We start from the raw sequence: 22,657 nt of genomic DNA on the forward strand, positions 1-22,657 counted from the left end.
GCCGAGGTGGTGGGTATCCAAAGTTCGGCCCGGCTGATCTTAACACCTTTTTACTTGTTTTCTTTACCCAAGCCATTACAAGTCAAGCAAATTAATTTCAGCTCTCATAACTATGAAATGTGGCTGTGTGTGTGTATCTTCTATTCAGTTGCGGTCAATGTGAGCCCCCGTGCGTATTGTTTCAAATGCAAAATATGATTGGCAATTGGCACTTACAATAACTCAACGAATTTAAAGGATTATTTTATGTTTTGGTGTTGAGAGTCATAAATGTCAACAACAATTGCTGGTATAAGGTGTGTGCTTGTCATTCGCTTCGTGTCTATCGTGTGCACTTATTATACCCACCACCATAGGATGGGGGTATACTTATCTGGTCATTCCGTTTTTTACACCTCAAAATATTGATCTGGGAACCCATAAAATATATATATATACTGGATCGTCTCGACATTCTGATTCGATCTAGCCATGTCCGTCCGTCTGTCGAAATCACGATAGCGGTCGAACGCGTAAAGCCAGCCGCTAAAAATTTTGCACAGACAGTTTATATTGATGTAGGTTGTTGGGGATTGCAAATGGATTATATCGGTTCAGGTTTAGATATAGCTCCCATATAAAACGACGTCCCGATTTGACTTCTTGAGCCCCGGAAAGCCGAAATGTTTGTCCGATTTGGCGATTTGACTTATTGAGCCCCTACAAGCCGCAATTTTTGTCCAATTTGGCTGAAATTTTGCACATAGTGTTCCGTTGTGACTTTCATCATCTGTGCCTAGTACGGTTCAGAGCAATCTATAATCTGATATAGCTCCCATATAAACCGATCTCCCGATTTGATTTTTGAGCCCCTGGATGCCTAAATGTTCATCAGATTTGGCTGAAATTTTGCACATAGTTTTCTGTTGTGACTTTCAACAACTGTGCCAAGTACCGTCCAAATCGGTCTATAACCTGATATAGCTCCCATATAAACCGATCTCCCGATTTGACTTCTTGAGCCTTTACAAGCCGCAATTTTCAGATTTGAATGTAGTTCCCATATCAACCGATCTCCCGATTTGACTACTTGAGCCCCTGGAAGCCGCAATTTTTGTCCGATTTGGTAAAAAAATTTCACATAGTGTTCTGTTATGACTCTTAACAACAGTGCCAAATACGGTCCAAATCGGTCTATAACCAGAAATATCTCCCACACTTTAGCAGAATCCATGTTGGTGTGTTCCCTAGATTTGGTCCGGGCGAACTTAGCACGCTTTTACTTGTTTTAAGTGTGAACTTGCTGCTGTTCTCTGATACGTACTCTACTTTTAAATCCTTTTTATTTGGGTCCCATATTGTTCCTATGGGTTTACAGGCTGAAGGGTATTTAAAAGTGGGTGACCCTAGATGCTTAGCACTCAACTCTTTCATTAAAATCCCGATAGGTCTATAAATCCTGTTGGAGGATGTTTTGGTGGTGAATTGAATACCCACGATACTTGGTTTCTAATATTAAGAACAGTTTCGTAATCTGCTGTTGAAGACCTTTCATTTGAGCCCATTTTGTCCCGAAGGTCCACATATCCTGTTGGGAGATTTTTTGAGGGTGGACCTCAATAGGTGAACATGTTCGTTTGGGTGGCGCTTTCACCTCAGCTTAGTTGACCTGTGGAACACTTTCGAGTTTTAAGGTCATCATAAGCTTGCAAATCCATGCACCCCTGCCTACGATCCGGTGTACTCTATTTTGCTTCTGGCAACACTGCCCTATAAAGACATCTGTTATTTCATACTAAATATGGCATCCTTCCGACAGATGTGGCATCCCTTCTTAATATATTATCTCATTATTGAACGATAAGCTATGTTCTCTTTATTTCTCTCCCTTCTCTGGTTAAGTATCATAAAACGAAGTGTTTATGAATATCCCATCATCCCAAGTACAAGTATGTGTGAAAATACATCATTATAACAATCCACATTGTTTATTGTGTATGCTGCGTAATATGAAACTTTGTTTTAACATTATATTGTTGTTGTAGCAGTAGTTTTTGTTGTCATTGCCGTTTTAGTCGCCGTAAACGGTAGCTAGCTCTGGGAGAAAAGTAGCAGCAACAGCATCATTTAATGTCAGGCTTAAACCACCACAGCAAGATTTCCTTTTCCTTCTCACAACAGACAATGTATGGAAATACCCACTGGTATCTTCCTCTTCCTGTCGCACTACTTAAGCACAACCTTACCAGCTGGTTTGGTATGGGGTGGGGGGGACTATTGTTGAGCTACGCTGACTGGCTTCTTTCATGGCTACTTCTTTGTTGTTAACTCATGTACGCTGAGTAGTATCATGCATGGCTATGTATTATGTGTACTTGATTTGCCTTTTCAAGCTGATGCTGTTGCTGTTGCCTTTTCGTTCCTGCCTTTGCTACTTGACTTGTGTCGTCGGCTGTGTGTGTTCTCGTGAAGTACAGCACAATATTGCTTATTTAAGTACTTTTATGTGACACTTGACAATTAAAAATCACTTGTAATGGCAGTCAAGTGTATCGTGTTCATTCCTTTGACAGAATGTGACAATGTGTACTTTATTAATATCGTCATAGTAGTAGTCGTCGGCTGTAGACGGTGAGCCTTTGCAACGAGGGATAGTTGAAGAAGTGATAGTTAAATGAACAAGTCTTTGCTGTAGACTCAATCATTTGGGAAAAGTTTACCCACAATTCCTTAATAGGCACATCAGCGATCCAGACCTCAGGGATGGTTAGGTGGAATATATTGAATCCTTAGATAAATCCTTAAATACATGAAAAAACGCTGACTTAGTTACATGACTTAAATATGGAAATCTTATATTTAAAAATAAATTATGTCATATAATTTTTTGATGCTGCAAGGGGGCGGAGCCTTCCCCTTACCTCTGGATCTGGACGATATTCACCAAAAAGGTGTAGAGGGGTAACAAAACTCACGGTTTCAGATTTCATCAAAATCGGATGAAAATGCCATTTTTATGGACGAACCCTTCCCCTTAACTCTGGATCTGAATGATATTCAACAAAAAGGTGTAGAGGGGTACCAAAACTCATTATTTCAGATTTCATCAAAATCGGATAAAAAATACGGTTTTTATGGTCTCAATACACAATATCCGGATATCGGCCTGTATGGCAGCTATATTCAAATTAGGTCCGAAAAGGTGAAGTGGGGTGCCAAAACACATTGTTTCAGATTTCATCAAAATCGGATAAAAAATACGATTTTTATGGGCGGACCCTTCCCCTTACCTCTGGATTTGAATGATATTCAACAAAAATGTGTAGAGGGGTACCAAAACTCACTGAGTCAGATTTCATCAAAATCGGATGAAAAATACGATTTTTATGGTCTCAATACACAATATCCGGATATCGGCCTGTATGGCAGCTATTGGGTTGCCCAAAAATTAATTGCAGATTTTTTAAAAGAAAGTAAATACATTTTTAATAAATCTTAGAATGAACTTTAATCAAATATACTTTTTTACACTTTTTTTCTAAAGCAAGCTAAAAGTAACAGCTGATAACTGACAGAAGAAAGAATGCAATTACAGAGTCACAAGCTGTGAAAAAATTTGTCAACGCCGACTATATGAAAAATCCGCAATTACTTTTTGGGCAACCCAATATATCCAAATATAGTCTGACTGAAATGCTGTAGAGGGGTACCAGAACTCACTGTGCCAAATTTCATTAAAATCGGATGAAAAATTCTCCTTTTATGGGCTATACACTCTATGTCGGGAGATCGGTCTATGTGGCAGCTATATCCAAATATAATCCGATCTGAACCATATTTGACAGGAATAAGTAGGGGTCTACTAAAACTCTCTGTGCTAAGTTTCATCGAAATAAGATGAAAAATGCCTCTCTTACGGGCTCAACACTTTATCGGGAGATCGATCTTTATGGCAGCTATATCCAAATATGGTCCGATCTGGACCACAAATCACAGGAATGGGTAGGGGTCTACCAAAACTCACTGTGCCGAATTTCATCTAAATGGGATAACAAATGGTGTTTTTCACTTTAATACCCTATATCGAGAGATCTGGTGGTATGTTTATATGGCAGCGAATAGGTCCGATCTGGACCACATCGCACAGTAATGAGTAGGGGTCTAATAGAACTCACTGTTCCAAATTTCACCGAAATCGAAAGAAAATGAGCAATTGATTCCCTCTATTTTAAGTAGGTACGTATTAGGAAGTAGAGTACGAATGTAAAAAATTGGGTCCAAGTGCCAAAAAGGTCGGCCCAAGACCATAACCGCTTCAAGAGTACCGGTCAAAATCAAAAGGGGACCGATGGGGAGAATATGGAACTCAAATGAAAGGTATTCAGGAGTCGGATACAAAAATTGGGTTCAAGTACTACGGTGCCCGCCCCGAGCCCAAAACTGCCCTAAAAGTACTAACCGAAATCAAAAGTGGGCCGATCAGGGCAATATGGGACTCAAATAAAAGGTATTCGGGTATTAAGTACGAATTTGATTTAAAAATTGGGTCCGGCTACATAGAGGGCCACTCCAAGCCCAAAATTGCCCCAAGTAGGCATATTAGACAATCATGTCCACATGGAAATCAAAGTATTCGGTAGTAGATTACGAGAATGAAATTTAAAATGAGGTCTAAGTAATGGGGGGCCACCACACCCCCCTAAAGCCCTGAAAAAATGGAAATTTAAGCTGATCATGGCACATTCACAAATGGTGTAGAATGGTACTGTGGAGAAAATAGGGTACTACATTTTTTGATATCTGAGGGGGGCGGACCCTCCCCTTTACCCACACAAAATCAAAAGTGGGCCGATCAGGACAGGATATGGGTATCAAATGAATGATATTGGAGAATAGAATACGAATATGATATTAAAAAAATTGAGTCCAAGTACCCAGGGGTCACCCCAAAACCCAAAACTCCCCCCAAACAGACATATTGGACGTTCAAGTCAATATGGACCTCAAATGAAAGGTATTCGGAAGTAGATTGCGAATATGGAAAAAATTGGGTCCATGTTATGGGACTCCAATGAAAGGTATTTAAAAGTAGAAAAACGAATCTTATGTCCAATTTTGGGGGTCATGCCCCAAAACACCCACATAACTGAAGTAATTTTCCGATCGTGTCAATATAGGGCTCATATAAACTGAATAGAGCTCAAATTTAATATCCATATCCATATCAGGGGCTATCTTACCCCAAAAATCACTACGCATTACCCATGGGTGTAGCGATAGAAGCAAAAAATGTGCACTCTTACAGTAACCGTAGCGCAGAGGTTAGCATGTCCGCCTATAATGTTGAATGCCTGGGTTCGAATTCTGGCGAAGACATCAGAAAAAAAATTTCAGCGGTGGTTATCATCTCCTAATGCTGGCTACATTTCTGAGGTACTTTGCCATGTAAAAACTCCTTCCCAAAGAGGTGTCGCTCTGCACTCCGTTCGGGCCCGGCTATAAGAAGTATCCGTTGTTGGAAGTCATAAGAAACCTCCAAAATTTCAACCAAATCGAATCAGAATTGGGTCCTCTAGAGACTCAACAACTCAAATCTTTTTATATAGCAATTATATCGGGTAAGAATGCTCCCCCTAAAAGCCCAAGAAGTCAAATAGGGAACTCAGTTTATAGCTCAGGTTATTGTCCAATTGGACCAAATCTGGTAGCGTTTTTGCAAGTCATAACAACGCTAATAAGAAGTATTTGTGCAAAATTTCAATCACCTATCTTAACTCGTTCGAAAGTTAGCATGTTTTCGACAGATGGACAGATCTAGAACATTTTGTTAGGTCGTTCCGGTAGTCAAATTGGCATCGAGCAGGGATTACCAGTACAGGTGTTTGGTCGGGCCGAATCTTATATACCCTCCAACGTGGATCGCATTTGTCAAGTTCTTTGCCCGATATCTCTTCATAGGCAAACAAAGGATAATGGATAAGAATTACTATGCTATTTCAGCTATACAAAGTTATGAACCGATTGGGGCCATACTTGGTTATTAAAATAATGGTCTACCTCGAAATAATTATTGATCGTCTTCACATTCTGAGTCGATCTAGCCATGTCCGTTCGTCTGTGGAAATCACGAAAGCGGTCGAACGCGTAGAGCTAGCCGCTTGAAATTTTTCACAGATATTTAATATTGTTGTAGGTCATTGGGGACTGCAAATGGGCTATAACGGTTCAGATTTGGAATAGCTCCCATATCAACCGATCTCCCGATTTGACTACTTGAGCCCCTGGAAGCCACAATTTTTGTCAGATTTAGCTAAAAATTTTCATACGGTGTTCTGTTATGACTTTCACCAACTATACCAAATCGGTCAATAACCTGATATAGCTGCCATATAAACCGAACTCCCGAAATTACTTCTTGAGCCCATGGAGGCCGCAAATTTTGTCCGATTTGGCTGAAATTTCGCATGTGGTGTTCTCTTATGACTTTTAATAACTGTACCGCGTACGGTTCAAATCGGTCTATAACGTGATATAGCTCCCATATAAACCGATCTGCCGATTTGAGTTCATGAGCCCCGGAAGCCGCAATTTTTGTCTGACTTGGTTGAAATTTTGCATACAATGGTCTGTTACGACTTCCAACAACTGTGCCGAGTACGGTCCAAATCAGTCTATATCGTGATATAGCTCCCATATAAACCGATCTCCCAATTTGACTTCTTGAGCCCTTACAAGCCTCAATTTTTGTCCTATTTGACTGCAATTTTGCATGTGGTGTTCTCTTATGACTTTCAACAACTGTTCCTAGTCCGGTCCAAATCGGTCTATATCGTGATATAGCTCCCATATAAACCGATCTCCCAATTTGACTTCTTGAGCCCTTACAAGCCTCAATTTTTTTCCTATTTTACTGAAATTTTGCATGTGGTGTTCTCTTATGACTTTCAACAAATGTACCGCGTGCGGTTCAAATCGGTCTATAACGTGATATAGCTCTCATATAAACCGATCTCCCGATTTGACTTCTTAAGCCCCTGGAAGCCGCAATTTTTGTCCGATTTGGCAGAAATTTTGCACATAGTGTTCTGTTACGACTTTCAACAACTATGTCTAGTACGGTCCAAATCGGTATATAATCTGGTATAGCTCCCATATAAACCAATCTCCCGATTTAACTTCTTGAGCCCCTGAAAGTCGCAATTTTTGTCCGATTTGGCTGAAATTTTGTGTACAGTGTTCCGACGGGTCCCATATAATCCATTCTTTTACGGTTCCAAGAAACTTAAATTTTTGATTTTTTTAAAAAAAAATTGGGTATGTATTGGGTTGCCCAAAAAGTAATTGCGGATTTTTTAAAAGAAAGTAAATGTATTTTTAATAAAACTTAAAATGAACTTTAATCAAATATACTTTTTTACACTTTTTTTCTAAAACAAGCTAAAAGTAACAGCTGATAACTGACAGAAGAAAGAATGCAATTACAGAGTCACAAGCTGTGCAAAAATTTGTCAACGCCGACTATATAAAAAATCCGCAATTACTTTTTGGGCAACCCAATAGAATAAAATTTGTATAATTTTCAAGCAAATTTTACTTGTATACATTTTTAAGAGAATCAATGATGGTGGGTTCTCGAGATTCGACTTGGCCGACCTTTGCACTCTTTTACTTGCTTAGTTTCTGCAAAGAACTTCACACATGCGATCCATGGTGAAGGGTATAAAATATTTTTGGTCTGACGTGGCACATTGTTACTTGTTCACCTTTACAACCCTCCCTCGTACATTAGTACTTGGCTACAATAATATCTATACTGATAAGGCGTGAGAATTATATGGTACTTTATTAATATAATACCAAGAACAGAGAGCTCTTCACACACACACACACACATATATTTCATCATTATCTATAAACCCATATGACATTTATTGACAATTTATGATGATTTATTTGATTAAGGATCATTTAAAGTGATTTACAGCCAATTGACAAAAGGACATCATGTAAACGCCTTTGCCATTCCCTTTCTCTCTTTTATTGCAGGATGAAAAAGATCTATCAAATGCCGATGCTGAAGGTGTTTGGAGTCCAGATATAGAGCAAAGTTTTCAAGAGGCCCTATCCATATATCCGCCATGTGGAAGACGAAAAATTATACTCTCGGATGAGGGTAAAATGTATGGTAAGTCAGCAAACCCACACACAAAACTAGAATTGAAAGTAAAATTAACACTAGAATTTCATGTTTTTTGAAGATCTACAGTGTTAGATGTTATCGATAAGATAAGAGTTTTCATTAAGATTAAGCCAAAAGATTCTTTTGATGCCCAAGGAGGAAAGGGGCAAACTCATTCTTTAGATTATGCCTTAGTTAACAGAGTTATATTTGCTGAAATGTAATACTGATGACGAGACTGATGAAGATGATGCCCACGTAATATATGTCATTCTATCCCGCCAGCTGTATGCAGACAAAACCCAAAACCATACTCAAGTCGGGCAGCATTTCATTCATGGCTTTTTGTTGCTCGTTTGTGATCCGTGCCGGTAAATGCGTTTTTTTTTTTTGTGGAATATTTTTTTGCCATTGCGTGCACATGATTGCTGCATTGGATTTATTTCATCTTTAACGTCTGTCGGTCTGTTGGTGGGTCTTCCTTCATCAACTTCTCATTACAAGTCAGTCGTCGTCTACTGCAGATGGTTATCAACTTCGTCATCATCAACTCCACTTCGAGGCCTGCTCAGCTCAGCTGCTGGCAATGGCTGCCGTTTCAATCCGTGATGCATTTTCATGTCATGCATTGAACTCTCAGCTTGAGGGCTTCATTGTCTGTCTGCCTGGCAGACTTTGTTGCCGGCTTGATGCAGAGTCATTCAATCTGTGGGCCTTTTGTTTTATGGTTTATTTGGATTTTCTCTGTGTTTTTTCGTTTTTATCGTTTTTTTTCCTTTTTTTTTGGATAGGTTATGCAGATGTCTGCTTTATACTAATTATGTCTCCGAAATAAATCTCAATTTACCTGTTGTCTACGTTACCTCTGTCCGTCCATCCACCCGTTCATTCATTCAACTGTCCCTCCTCTTGACGCATGTCTCATCTGTCTCTGCGGGCACTTGGTAGAATAGGCGGCAGTGATGGTGGTGCATTATGTTGACTTGTTCATTCAGCCCAAAAAATTCGTAGGCAACTTGGCATGCATTTTCTTCAATTCACCCCTCCTGTGTCTGTCAGCGTATTCCCCCATAGAGCCAATATTTAAACATTTTCTACATGATATTGTTAATAATAATCAGGGCTTTTGATGTCTTTAAGATGGAAACCTTCTTACATCATTTATAAGACATTAGAGCCATGTTATTAAAACAATTATAGAAGAAATCTAATGAAAAAAGTGTGTAACATATAATTCGTTATGATGACTGCATTTAAGAAATATTTAGAAAATTTAAATCGAAATTTAAATGTAGGTTTTCAAATTCATTGAAGTGTCTCTGCTAGTGTTTACGTACCACTGTTATATGTAGAAATAATGAAAATGGTGAAGTAAAAAATTCTAGAGCAGAAAGTAAGGGCTTTTTTTAGTCTTTTGCTTCAAAATTGATAACCAGTTATTAGCAAAGATTTTTAATAATATATGGCCTAATTAGTTTAATTATAAGACCAAAATCCTGTACTGGAGTGGCATCCCCTGCAGACAAAACAGGTCAAACTTATGGCTTTTAGGGGCATAAAAAATCACATCAAAGGGGATGAAATTTTCTCTAAAGACAAAATTTCTATGAAATGAATTACAAAATTACTATAAAATTTTCTCTAAAGACAAAATTTTGTATTCTACTTCCAAATACATTTCATTTGAGTCCTTTACCGTTCCTATTGGTCAATACGGATATAGTTTGGAGATGGTTTTTTGGGGGTGGGGCCATTCCCAGGCTCTAAGGGCTAAATTTTTGTATTAAGTTCCTACTCTACTCTTCAAAACCTTTCATTTGATGCCTATATCGGCCCAAACGAAAAAAGTGCCCGTTTTGGTTAGGTTTAGGGTGGGGCGATATATATCCATTTGGAGATGGTTTTTTGGTGGTGGAGCGACTCCCCGGCTCTTAGGGCTAAATTTTTATATTAAGTTCCTTCTCTACTCTTAAAAACCTTTCATTTAATGCCCACATCGTCCCAAACGATAAAAGTGCCCGTTTTGTTGGGGTTTAGGGTGGGGCGTTCCCCCAGATTATTTGAACTCAAAGTTTTACACGAATTTCGTGTTTTTGGTCTACTATTAGCGCTAAAAACAAATTTTGCTTGAATGTTTGCACCCATCTCCGAGATCTGGGATAAGGGGGAGGGTCCGCTCCCCCTTCAGATATCAAAAAATGGGGTATACTATATCTATCGTGTGGCCAAACTCTACCATCCGCGAAAATTGCATGAACATTGGTTCAGCCGTTTTTGATTCTATAGGTAACATACAAACAAAATGACAAACTAACTAATAAACCGTAACACTGAAATTATATCAATTATTTCTAAAAAATATTTCAAAATTGAAAAAAACACGTGAAATCGTGCTTAGTTCAGCCAGGCCAAATCTTATATACCCTCCACCATGGATTTCATTTGTCAAGTTCTTTGCCCGATATCTCTTTAAAGGCAAACAAATGATAAATGATAAGAACTGCGATGCTATTGGAGATATACCAACCGATTGGGGCCATACATGATTTGGCTATTGGAGATCAAAGTGGAAGTCGTTGTGCAAAATTTCAGCAAAATCTATAGGCTCAAGAAGTAAAATCGGGAGATCTGTCTACATGGGAGCTGTATCAGGCTATAGACCGATTCATATTTGACACGTATATTGAAGGTCATGGGAGAAGCCGTTGTACAAAATTTAAGCCAAATTGAATAAGAATTGCGCCCTCTCGAGACTAAAGCAATATAATCGGGAGATCGGTTTATATGGGAGCTATATTAGGCAATGAACCGATTAAGACCATACTTGGCATAGGCATTGGTAGTTTAAAGAGAACACTACATTTCAGTCAAAGCGCATAATTATTGCGCCCTATACAGGCTCAAGAAGCATAATCGCGAGATCGGTTTATATGGGAGCTATAACAGGTTATAGATCGATTTAGACCATATTTGGTACAGTTATTTGAAGTCATATCAAAACACTTCATGCAAAATTTCAGCTAAATCAGGTAATAATTGCGTCCTCTATCGGCCCAAGAAGTCAAGATCCGACATCGGTTTATATGGGAACTATATCAGGTTATGAACCGATTTAGACTATTTTTGTTGGAAGTCATAAGAAAACACTTCAGGCAAAATTTCAGCTGAATCGAGGTGTTACACGAAATGGCGAAGTTAGTATACCCCCATCCTATGGTGGAGGGTATAAAAACTATTCGATTTGGTTTGGAATGGGTGGGGAGAGGCCCAAAACAGGTCTTTGTTACAAATTTAAGGAAATCGGATAGAAAATGAGCATTTTGTGGTCTCGGGTAGTAAAATCCAAAGTTCGGTCTATACGGGACCTATTCCAAAACGTGGACGTTTATCCAGTTTTGGTCCTAAGTCTTCTATCATAAAAACAAATATCTATGCCAATTGTTATCCACCTACGTTAACTCCTTATGTTTTTGGCCAACTTTACTATGAAATCACCACACTGTGCACCTCTCGCCAGAGTTCAAACGCAGTCGTTCAGAGCCATAGGCGGACATTCTTACTCCTGCTCTACGGTGACCTCCTTTGACGAACACATCTTTCGTGGAAAATTTCGAGCTATCGTTATTTACACAGACGTAAAGACGGATGAGCACTGCAAGATCGACTAAAAATGTCAAGGCAATTAAGAAGTTATAGAGTTTTTGGTGGGGCAGATCAATATTTCGAATGACTTTATCCACCCCCATCCCATTGGAGTGGATATAAAAAATGTTGCCACATTTGTTACATTTCCATACTTTAATTTGTTTTACTTCTTTGCATGCCATTATGGTTTTCATTGTTCTAGTTCAATTTTTGTGGTATAGATTATCTGAATTTTCCTAAATGTTCAACAAGAAATTTCCTTTAAGATTATCGGCGCATAATTTCTTAATAACAACGCCTACAAATGTCAAGCTAAAATCATCAGCTTTAAATCTCATAACAGCCATCCAAAGCAATTACCAGAACTTTGGCTATCATTTAATGTTGATACAGCCCCAACAATTCTTTGCACTAACAAGCTTTTGAGATTTCAATTTCTCCTCTGAGTCATTTCATCATTTCAATGTAATGCAATTTTTTTCATTTCATTCTTTTTTTCGAGAATTGTTTGTTAATAAATTACAAACCATTTTTTTAAGAAGTAAAAGATTTAAGATATTCTCTCTATCCTGTTGATTTGACAAATCCTCAAAAAACCACAACAACAGCAACGAGAGAACGAGAACAACAACCAAATAACCAGGAATCAGATACCTAAACGATGAAAAACAAAAACGCTAGGAACATATCATGTCTCCAAGTAGTTGGCTGTTGGTTCGCCTGATTTTGAGATGTCTACCCATGGAGGAGTCTTGTGTCGTGTCTGTACTGTGCAAGTACTTCAACGTATTTGAAATTGAACACCCACACATTTCCTTTGCCTTAGCCAGGTTTGTTGTTGCTAGCAGGCTAAATGTTTTGTTGTCTTTAAGAGTTTAATAAACTTTATTACATTTAATTTGTTTTGAGCTGTTCGTCAGATATACAACCACCACCATATTGGCCATAGGTAGGGACAATGGTGAGGAACCAAGAAAATGGTTTAAAAAAAGAGCAGCAGTTTTGTAGCGGTTAAAACCAACTTTCTTTACGCTATAAGAAAAGTATATAGGAACTAAGTTCGTTGGATCAAATGTTATATGCGGGTCCTTCTTCCACCACAGATCGTTTATGCCAGGTTCTTTAAACCTCTACTTGGATCATATGTGTTGTAATTGATAAATGAAAAATTTCAGTAAAAACTGTTAGAATATCAAAATATTTCAAAATTTCAGCCAAATCGTAACCAGGGGGACTTATGTTAAGAAGTAAAATCTGGGCTTCGGACCATAACAAATTTTCGGAGTAATTTCCTATTATGTTGGAAATCATTAAAGAATACAACATGTGAAATTCCAACGAAACCATCTAAAAATTGCGCCCTCCGGATAGTCGGAAACCAATAGACATGTTCGATTTATAAGGTAGCTATATAAGATACTAGCTAATCCCGGTCCGCACTTCTGCACCTTCATTAACACCACGCGAAAATATGTTAATACCATATGTATTTGCCCTGAACAATTTGTTTATCTACTCCCAAACTTGATAACCTTTATTTGCATCCCATATTGCCATGATGAGCAAATATTACCATTTGGGGAGGGGTTTTGGAGTCCCATATGGTCATGACATCCCCCTTCGGATATCAACAAATCATGTTGTCAATAGCATCTTTCATACCATATTCGTAATCTACTCTCTAATAGCTTTCACTTGAGTCCTATATTGTCATTATCATCCAATATGCCTATTTGACAGAGTTTTGTATAGGGGCGGCCCCCTAGGTATCTGAACCCAATGTTTATTATGATATTGATACTCTTCTCCCGAATACCTTTCATTTGAATCCCATATTGTCCCGATCGGTCCACTTTTTTTTTTGGTTCGTGCTTTTGGGGTAAGGGGAGAGTCCGCCCCCTTACGATATCAACAAATTCTATAGCCTTTTGCTCCTTCCCGACCATATTCGTAATCTACTCCCAAATACCATTCATTTGGGTACTATATTGACCCGATCAGTTCACTTTTGTTTTGCGTGGTGTTTTTTGGTTAAGGTAGACCATAACAACAAATTCCATAGCCTATTGCGTAATCGACTCCCTTTTACCTTTCATTTGAGTCCTATATTGCCATTATTGTCGAATATGCCTATTTAAGGGGGTTTTGGGTCGGGGCGGCCCGCTAGGTATCTGAACCCAATGTTTATTGTGATATTAATACCCTTGTCCTGAATACCTTTCATTTGAACCCCATATTGTCCCGATCGGTCAACTTTTATTTTTGGGTCGTGCTTTTGGGGAAGGGTGCTCCTTCCAGACCATATTCGTAATCGACTCTCTTTTTCCTTTCATTTGAGTCCTATATTGTCATTATCGTCCAATATGCCTATTTGACAGAGTTTTGTATAGGGGCGGCCCCCTAGGTATCTGAACGCAATGTTTATTATGAAATTTATACTCTTGTCCCGAATGCTTTTCATTTGAGTTCCATATTGTCCCGATCGGTCCACTTTTATGTTTGAGTCGTGCTTTTGGGGTAAGGAGGAGGATCCGCCCCTTACGGTGTCAACATTCTCTAGCCTATTTCTCCTTCCAGACCATATACGTAATCTATTCCCTAATACATGTCATTGGAGTCCCATATTGTCCCGATCGGACCACTTTAATTTTTGCGTGGTGCTTTTGGGGCAAGGGGGAGTGTCCGCCTCGGTCTGTATAACCTGTTATTGCTGCCATGTAAACGATCACCCGATTTGACTTGTTGAGCCCATAGAAGCCGCAATTGTTATCCGATTGAGCTAAAATTTTGCTTTAGTGTTTGGTTACGACTTCCACTGCGACTGACTTGGTAGAAATTTTGAGCGGCAAGCCCGGCCGAACTTAGCACGTTTTTACCTGTTTAAGTTTTAATGTTATACCAAAATGTTTGTCCAAAATATATTGCATACTTTTAGGTAGCATAAAAACGAACTAAATAACAAATAATTATATTGCTCTTTAATTGCCCACAAATGTCCTCCTTCACCATTTAGAAACGAATCTGGCCTCCAGCAAGCAGTAACTATTTATTATTATGATGTGATATCATGAAATGTATGGAGTTATAGGAGCAAGCAAAACAAAAAAAAACTAAGCGGACATTTATATGACAGCAGCCTGGCTTGCTGCTATTGCTGGAGGCTAGAAAAACAGAAAACATTGCAGCAGAACTGCACCCGCCTTTTAGCATTTTCAAACGATTTGTCTTCTTTTTAAGAGATTTTAGTAAAGGCTGCTGCAATGATTTTTTTCCACTACTTCCCCGTTTTTGGCTTGGCCATTTTAACATTTTTGCATAATAGCAAACGACGATGTCGACGATAATGTTTTCGTTTTTTTTTTATTTTTTTTGCAAAATATTATTCAAGTTGTGCTACTTTGTCACTGCTGGAGGGGGTGCTTCTTTGTCTGTACGTTCATCCATCCATTTTCCATGTCGTCCAAGACAAATGGTCAAGCGTTAATGTGGTCTTTTGGAACATTAAGCGGGTTAGCATTTTTTATTTGATGGCATAAATTTACCCTCAAAATGACTTGCAAACACATACAAAAACACACACACTCACACATATACACCGACAAACACTTGGCCCCAGACTTCATGTGGAGTATATTTATGCTAATATATGTATACACTTGAATTTGGCTTAAAAGAGGATAATATTTATTTCAAATACTTTTCATTTGTCACAACTGAATTTGTCACAAAATAATGCGTGAAAGAGATGAAGTGGAAGTAAGATAAAATCAAATTTGTTATGGTATAAAAAGTGTTAAAAAATGTCAGGGATTAATGTTTGGTTTCGTTTTTATAAGCTACCATAAGATAAATTATAAAAATTATATTATAAATTATTTAACACTAATATGGATGACTACGATCAATAGTCTACTTAGACTTGTATCCTGTGAGGGATTGAAATGTGGGGTAACACTTTTTAATGGAAAGAATCTTGATAAAATATGCTTACGAGTGGTAAGTGCTCTTAGCATAGTATACAGCTAGACGAGGCGAAGAAAATTCAATTTCAAGTCAAACAAATCAAAGATCCCACAGTATATGGTACAGGATGACAGCAATATCTGACAGAGTGAAGCATTGAAAATCATATAATGAATCTAAGGAAAGTTTGAAGCAGATTGATCGAGTTAAAAATAGTTCAAGAAAAATAAAATATAGGGTTGCCCAAAAAGTAATTGCGGATTTTTTAAAAGAAAGTAAATGCATTTTTAATAAAATTTAGAATGAACTTTAATCAAATATACTTTTTTACACTTTTTTCTAAAGCAAGCTAAAAGTAACAGCTGATAACTGACAGAAGAAAATGCAATTACAGAGTCACAAGCTGTGAAAAAATTTGTCAACGCCGACTATATGAAAATTCCGCAATTACTTTTTGGGCAACCCAATATTTACCAAGCTGTTCGTCAGATATACGGACCCCCTCCACCACTATATTGGCTGTAGATAGGGTAATGGTCAATAATGAGGAATAAAGAAAATGGGTAAAAGAAAGTTGCAGGGTTGAAAAGGTTGAAACTTTCTTTCATTACGCTATAAGGGTGCGAAAAGAGTGAGCTCCGATGCCGAACGGAGCCGAGTCGAGCTTATTGGCGCTTATTTTTATGCAAGAAGAAAATGTGTCTATAACACGGTGAATGCGAGAATCAGCGCTGAAATTCTGTTTATTCAATGTGTTTTGTTGTTCATTTCTGTTCATAAAATTGCTGCACACGGCAATGGATTTATCTGATGATGAGAATTTTGCTTCTTCTGCAATTATTTAAGCCGAAGATTTTGGATATTTCATTACTTGGTGTTAATTAATTTGGTGTATTTCATTTTTCATATATTTCCAAAAACATCAACAATGCAAAGAAGCTCGAAAAACGCTTTGGAACTTTTTTCGCACTCAATCGGTTTTGCTCGGCGTTCACTGTGTTATACACAAGGTTATTTGCATTGACTTGTGTGTAACCAGTTTTATCGCACTGACAATCTTTATCGCATTGACAATCTCGGCTCGGTCTTCAGCCCGCACTCTGTTCGCACCCAAAAAAAAGATGTCTGCTAACAAATATATAGCGACACACTTCGCTGGGATCGAATATTATATACGGCTATATAATTTTTTGATTTCAGAAGGGGGCGAACCTTTTAACCCAAAAACGCTACCCAAAATAGAAAGTGAACCAATCGGGACAGCATGGGTATCAAATGAATGATATTGGAGATTAGAACACGAATATGGTATTAAAAGTTGGGTCCAAGTATTCAGGGTATTCAGGAGGCCGCCCTAACCTCAAAACTACTCCAAACAGACATATTAAACGTTAATGTCAATATAGGACTAAAATGAAAGGTATTCGAAAGTAGATTACGAATCTGATACTAAAAATAAACCCACAAACGGGCATATTGGCCCATCATAACCCGTCATAATCAGAAATCTTAAGGTGTGAGGGCTTCAGAGGTAGGTGGAAGCATATAATCTTTTGGTGGCATCGCAATCTGATGAGCCCTCTGCCAAAGGGCGAAATCATGATCATTGCAGTCCGCTACTGATACATTTAAACTAAACATTTACCCTAAGAAAACCCAAGGTTTCATTCGAAAGTCATGCTGAGTAGGTGGAAGCATACAGTCTTTTGGAGACATCGCAATCTGATGAGCCCTCTGGCAAAGGGCGAAATCATGTTTATTGCAGCCCGCAACTGATACATTTAACACTTCACAATTGCTAAGACTCTTTTAAGGGTTTTTGTTGTTTTGTTTTGAAATAGAAGCAAGTAATAACAAGTAAAAGCGTGCTAACTTCGGCCGGGCCAAATCTTGGGTACCCATCACCATGGATTCGGCTGAAGAAATCAAATCCGGGGATTGCTTTGTATGAGAGCTATATCTGTGTATAGGCCGATTCGAATCATACCCGGCATGTATGTTGGAAGCCATAACTCAAGTATTTTTTTCCAAATTTCAGTCAAATCAAATGAAAGGGCTCAAGAGGTCAAATCCGGAGATCGGTTTATATGGGGGCTATATCAGTTTATAGACTGATTCAGATCATACTTAGCATGTATGTTGGAAGCTATAACTCAAGTCTTTGCTCCAAAGTTCAGCCTAATCGGATGAAAATTGAGGCTTCTAAGGGCTCAAGAAATCAAATCCGGGGATCGGTTTATATGAGGACTATATCTGTTTATAGACCGATTCGGATCATACTTAGCACTGATGTTGGAAGCCATCACCTAAGTCTTTGTTCCAAATGTCATCCAAATCGGATAAAAATTGAGCCTTCTAAGGGCTCAAGAAGTCAAATCCGGAGATCGGTTTATATGTGGGCCATATCCAAATCTGAACCGATATGATCCATTTACAATCCCCAACGATTTACATCAATAAGAAGTATCTGTTCAAGCAACTAGCTTCACGCGTTCGACCGCGACCAAAATAAAAAAACGCAAAAATCGTTTTATTTAAAATTTTTGTTTGTTTCTATTTCGAGATGAGCTCAATGATCGAAAATGCGAAAGGAAAGGAAAGGAAATAAAATAAAATAAAATAATATAAAATAAAATAAAATAAAATAAAATAAAATAAAATAAAATAAAATAAAATAAAATAAAATAAAATAAAATAAAATAAAATAAAATAAAATAAAATAAAATAAAATATAATAAAATAAAATAAAATAAAATAAAATAAAATAAAATAAAATAAAATAAAATAAAATAAAATAAAATAAAATAAAATAAAATAAAATAAAATAAAATAAAATAAAATAAAATAAAATAAAATAAAATAAAATAAAATAAAATAAAATAAAATAAAATAAAATAAAATAAAATAAAATAAAATAAAATAAAATAAAATAAAATAAAATAAAATAAAATAAAATAAAATAAAATAAAATAAAATAAAATAAAATAAAATAAAATAAAATAAAATAAAATAAAATAAAATAAAATAAAATAAAATAAAATAAAAGAAAAGAAAAGAAAAGAAAAGAAAAGAAAAGAAAAGAAAATAAAAGAAAAGATTAAAAGAAAAGCAAAGCAAAGAAAAGAAAAGAAAAGAAAGCAACAAACACCAGCCACTATGGGACGCGTTTTGTCTTTGGTTAGAAGACTTTTCAACCATATTAGGTGTGATGGCTTCAAGGGCCGTGGGATGTTGTATTTTAATCGTATTAATAGCAAAAACGCATTTATTATGCAATTACCACATTAACTACGCTCGACAACCCTGTCTATTAGCTGTACTTTTTCCCAATGCATGTATTTTTGTGCAATGGCAGACATTCTGTCTGTGGCAAATTACTCTTCTTCCGTACTACACATGATTTTGTGCATCTGTTGGAAGTTGTATTGATGGCTTCGAACGCCAAGACAATGGCAACGGCTCTCGCTGTTGCTCCGTGTGCCCAGGTTCGAATCCCGGCCGGGATTATATAAAGTTTTATTTATATTATTGAAATACATCATGTCATATCATACGTGGTAACTTCGTGCAGCCAGTACAATTTTTATATGATATCTGAAATATTCATAACCACCTTATGCAAATCATTTCCTCATGTTCATCTCAATAATATTATTCATAATCTATCCCATCCTATTCCCATATTATGCCTCCATATTTTTTATTTTGTTTAACATAATAATCCCTCCCTGGAAAATTTTCCCACAAAACGAAAACACAAAATCTCAAATCTACGGTGAAAAATATCAAATGATTTAATTTTGACACAAACATTTCAAATTTGCCATACAATTTATTATCTCACTTCATCTTAATAAATATGCCAATATATTTCAATATACCAGCAAAACTCGCCTCTAAGGCCCCATGAAAAACACGAAACGAAAACAAAAATAAAAAAAATAAAAATAATAAAAGTCGTTAAAACCAGCAAACAAAACCATGCAATAAGGTTTCAAAAGACATATTCGCCCACACATTCATACGAAATGTTTCAGCAAAGGCTCATAATACCCTCAGCTTTATGTTATTGGCTTTTTGGCCATGTTTAAAAGTAAGCCCTCAGCAGGGTACAGAGGAAATCCCCGAAAACAAAAGTGTAAAGCAGCAAGTGTGAGAAAAAAATACCATTTAAAAATTTATATCTTTTAAGGTTAAACAATTTTCAACAAAACTATATGTTTCATAGAATAAGAGGCACACCAACAATTGCCTGGAAAGGACAATGTGACAAAGTATCACACACACACAAAACTCCCCCTTCAATACAATACAATGAGTGAATATAAAATTGGCACGCAATGTTCATGGCCACGCTTGAACGCTTTCACACAGTGGCAGGGAAGTAGATTTCATATATATTGCACACCCAAAATCCTCTGCATGTTCTTATAATGTAATACATATGCAAATGCTTCATGGTTTAAACTTTAAAATTACACACCAGATATCCTAAAGCCACAAATAACACACACACACGCACAAATCTAGCCCGAAATAAAATCCATGTGGAGAAACTGGCCTCCTCTACTGACGTGTGTGGGTGTGTGTGCAAAAGGATTTCATCTACTGTATGTCATGTTATGGGTATAAAACAAAAGACTCTTTTGCAAAAGGTTTTCTTCTCTTTCCCTCTCTCTCTTTCTCCCTCTCTCTCACCCAACGACCGAGTTTATGTAATTTATGTCCTTTTTCCATTTATTCAAGTCTTGGCTTTCTTGTTTTGCATTTCATTCAAATGTTCTAAAAGTTTATGCAGTACCAACGGACACACACACAAGCTCACTTACATTATATTCATGAAAATACTGTGTATATGTGAATGTGTGCACCACAGGAAGTGTTTTGTGCAAGTTAACTGAGGGGAAGTGAAAGCAGTGAATGCCTGTTAGAGCTACAAATGAAATTTATAGCAAGGAAATGTTAAGGTTTTGAATTTGATTTTTATGGGAAATTTTCCAAAGAAGTAATTAATTTTCCCCAAAAAGTGGTAAAATCAAAAAACAATAAACCACTAGAGACAGAGCAGTGAGAAAGAGGGGTACGCAATAACATTATTGAATAGTGTTTTTAAACTGTGTTGGTGTGATATGTTTATGAGTTCAAAAGTAGCATTTTATTTATATTGCCTAAAAGTAGGCATTAGAAAATAGCACTTTAGATTTTTAAGCATATATTGAAGGCAATTTCTACAGAAAATTTTGGCAAAATATAGAAGTAAAATGTTGACGTAATATTTTATAGAAATAAAATGCCAACAAATTTTTTAATTAAAATAAAGTTTTGACGAAAGTTTCTATAGAAATAATATTTTTTCGCTTTTTAATTTTTCGCTTTGGTCATTTTGTTTTTGGATTATCTAGCTTAGACCAATGTTTTTTTTTCTTTTTTTGATTCAATTTTAAATAAAAAAGTAAAACAACACAATCCCTTTAAAGATTCTCAGCAATTGTGGTGTGTCAAATGTATGAGGGGCGTGCTGCAAGGACCCCGATTTCGGCCTTTGCTAGGGGGCTCATCAGCTTGCGATGATGTATTGCCCTTCAATACATTTAACACACCACAATTCCTGGAACTCTTTTTTGTTGTTTTGCTTTTCTATTTGAAATAGAACCAAAAAATAAAAATACATTGGTCTAAGCTGGTTAATCCAACAACAAAATGAAAGCACTAAACTTTTGACAAAATTTTCTATAGAAATAAAATTTTGACTAAATTTTCCATTGAAATACAATTTTGACAAGATTTTCTTGCGCTATTGTTTGTTCACAAAGTTATCTCATTTTGTTCTTTCCCTTTTAAATAGAAAAGCTAATACAAAAACTTTTTAAAGAGTCTTGACAAATGTGGAGTGTATTGGACGCTTGTCCAATACACCACCACATGGGTCGGGATTTCACCCTTACAAGGGGCCAAAAACAAAATCCAATAGCAAAAAAAAAAAAATTTGTGATCAAACAAACAAACAAAATATACCCAAAAACAACTGTATGTTCCAATGGCCCTTCGAGAAATATGTAGCTGCAATGTGCTCATAAGCCAGGATTCGAACCCAGGCGCTACTCTGCCTGGGTTCGAATCCTGGCAGGAACATTAGGAAATTTTTCTGCAGTGGTTATCCCCTCCTAACTCTGGCGACATTTGTGAGGTACTGTACCATTTGGTATGGCAGCCATGTAAAACTTCTCCACATAGAGGTTCGAACTCGGCTATAAAAAGGACGTCCCTTATCATTGAGCTTAAACTTGATTTGGAGGGAACCACCCCTACCCCCAAAACACCCCTAAATCGGGCATATTTGGCAATGGAAAACGAATTTGATATCTAATTGTGAGGCCAATGGCAACAAATGATATTTGAGAGCAGAGCTCGATGCTGACATATTTTCCATCTAAGTGCTTGGGGGACCACCACACTCCCCAAAACACCCCTAACTCAGACATAATTACAGACCATGACAATGTGGGACTTAAATGAAAGGTATTCGAGAGTAGAACACGAAATTGATACCCATTTCGGGACCAATTTTCTGGGGGTCTACCCCTTTCCCAAAACAGCAATCATTTACTGACCATCTGACATCCAAATGTGGGTCCATATATTTGGGGCACCTCGCCTTCCCCAAAACAAAACCCAAAGAGTACAAATTTACCGACCATGGAAATATGTGCCTATAGGTCAATATGTATCTCAAAAGGTATTTAGAAAACGGATTTGATAACCTATATTGGTACAAGTGTTTGGTAGACACCTCATCACATAAACCCGCCTTAAACCAATGACAATATGGGGTTTTAATAAATGGCATTTGAGAGTGCAGCACGATGCTGATATTTTTTCAGGGCTAAGTAT

At 37.1% G+C, this 22,657-nt stretch overlaps 1 protein-coding gene across 5 annotated transcripts in view; it reads left to right on the plus strand.

Moving 5' to 3' along the window:
• LOC106095995 (protein scalloped) overlaps nt 1–22,657 on the plus strand; it is a 637,648-nt gene that overhangs the window by 558,871 nt on the left and 56,120 nt on the right. For all 5 annotated transcript variants that reach the window (XM_059366792.1, XM_059366793.1, XM_059366795.1 and 2 more), the window contains exon 3: nt 8,026–8,164. In XM_059366792.1, the coding sequence (XP_059222775.1) occupies nt 8,026–8,164 (139 nt within the window). The remainder of the gene's footprint in view (nt 1–8,025; nt 8,165–22,657) is intronic.

The sequence above is a fragment of the Stomoxys calcitrans genome, chromosome 4 (assembly GCF_963082655.1).
Source record: "Stomoxys calcitrans chromosome 4, idStoCalc2.1, whole genome shotgun sequence".
In the NCBI taxonomy this organism is placed as follows: domain Eukaryota; kingdom Metazoa; phylum Arthropoda; class Insecta; order Diptera; family Muscidae; genus Stomoxys; species Stomoxys calcitrans.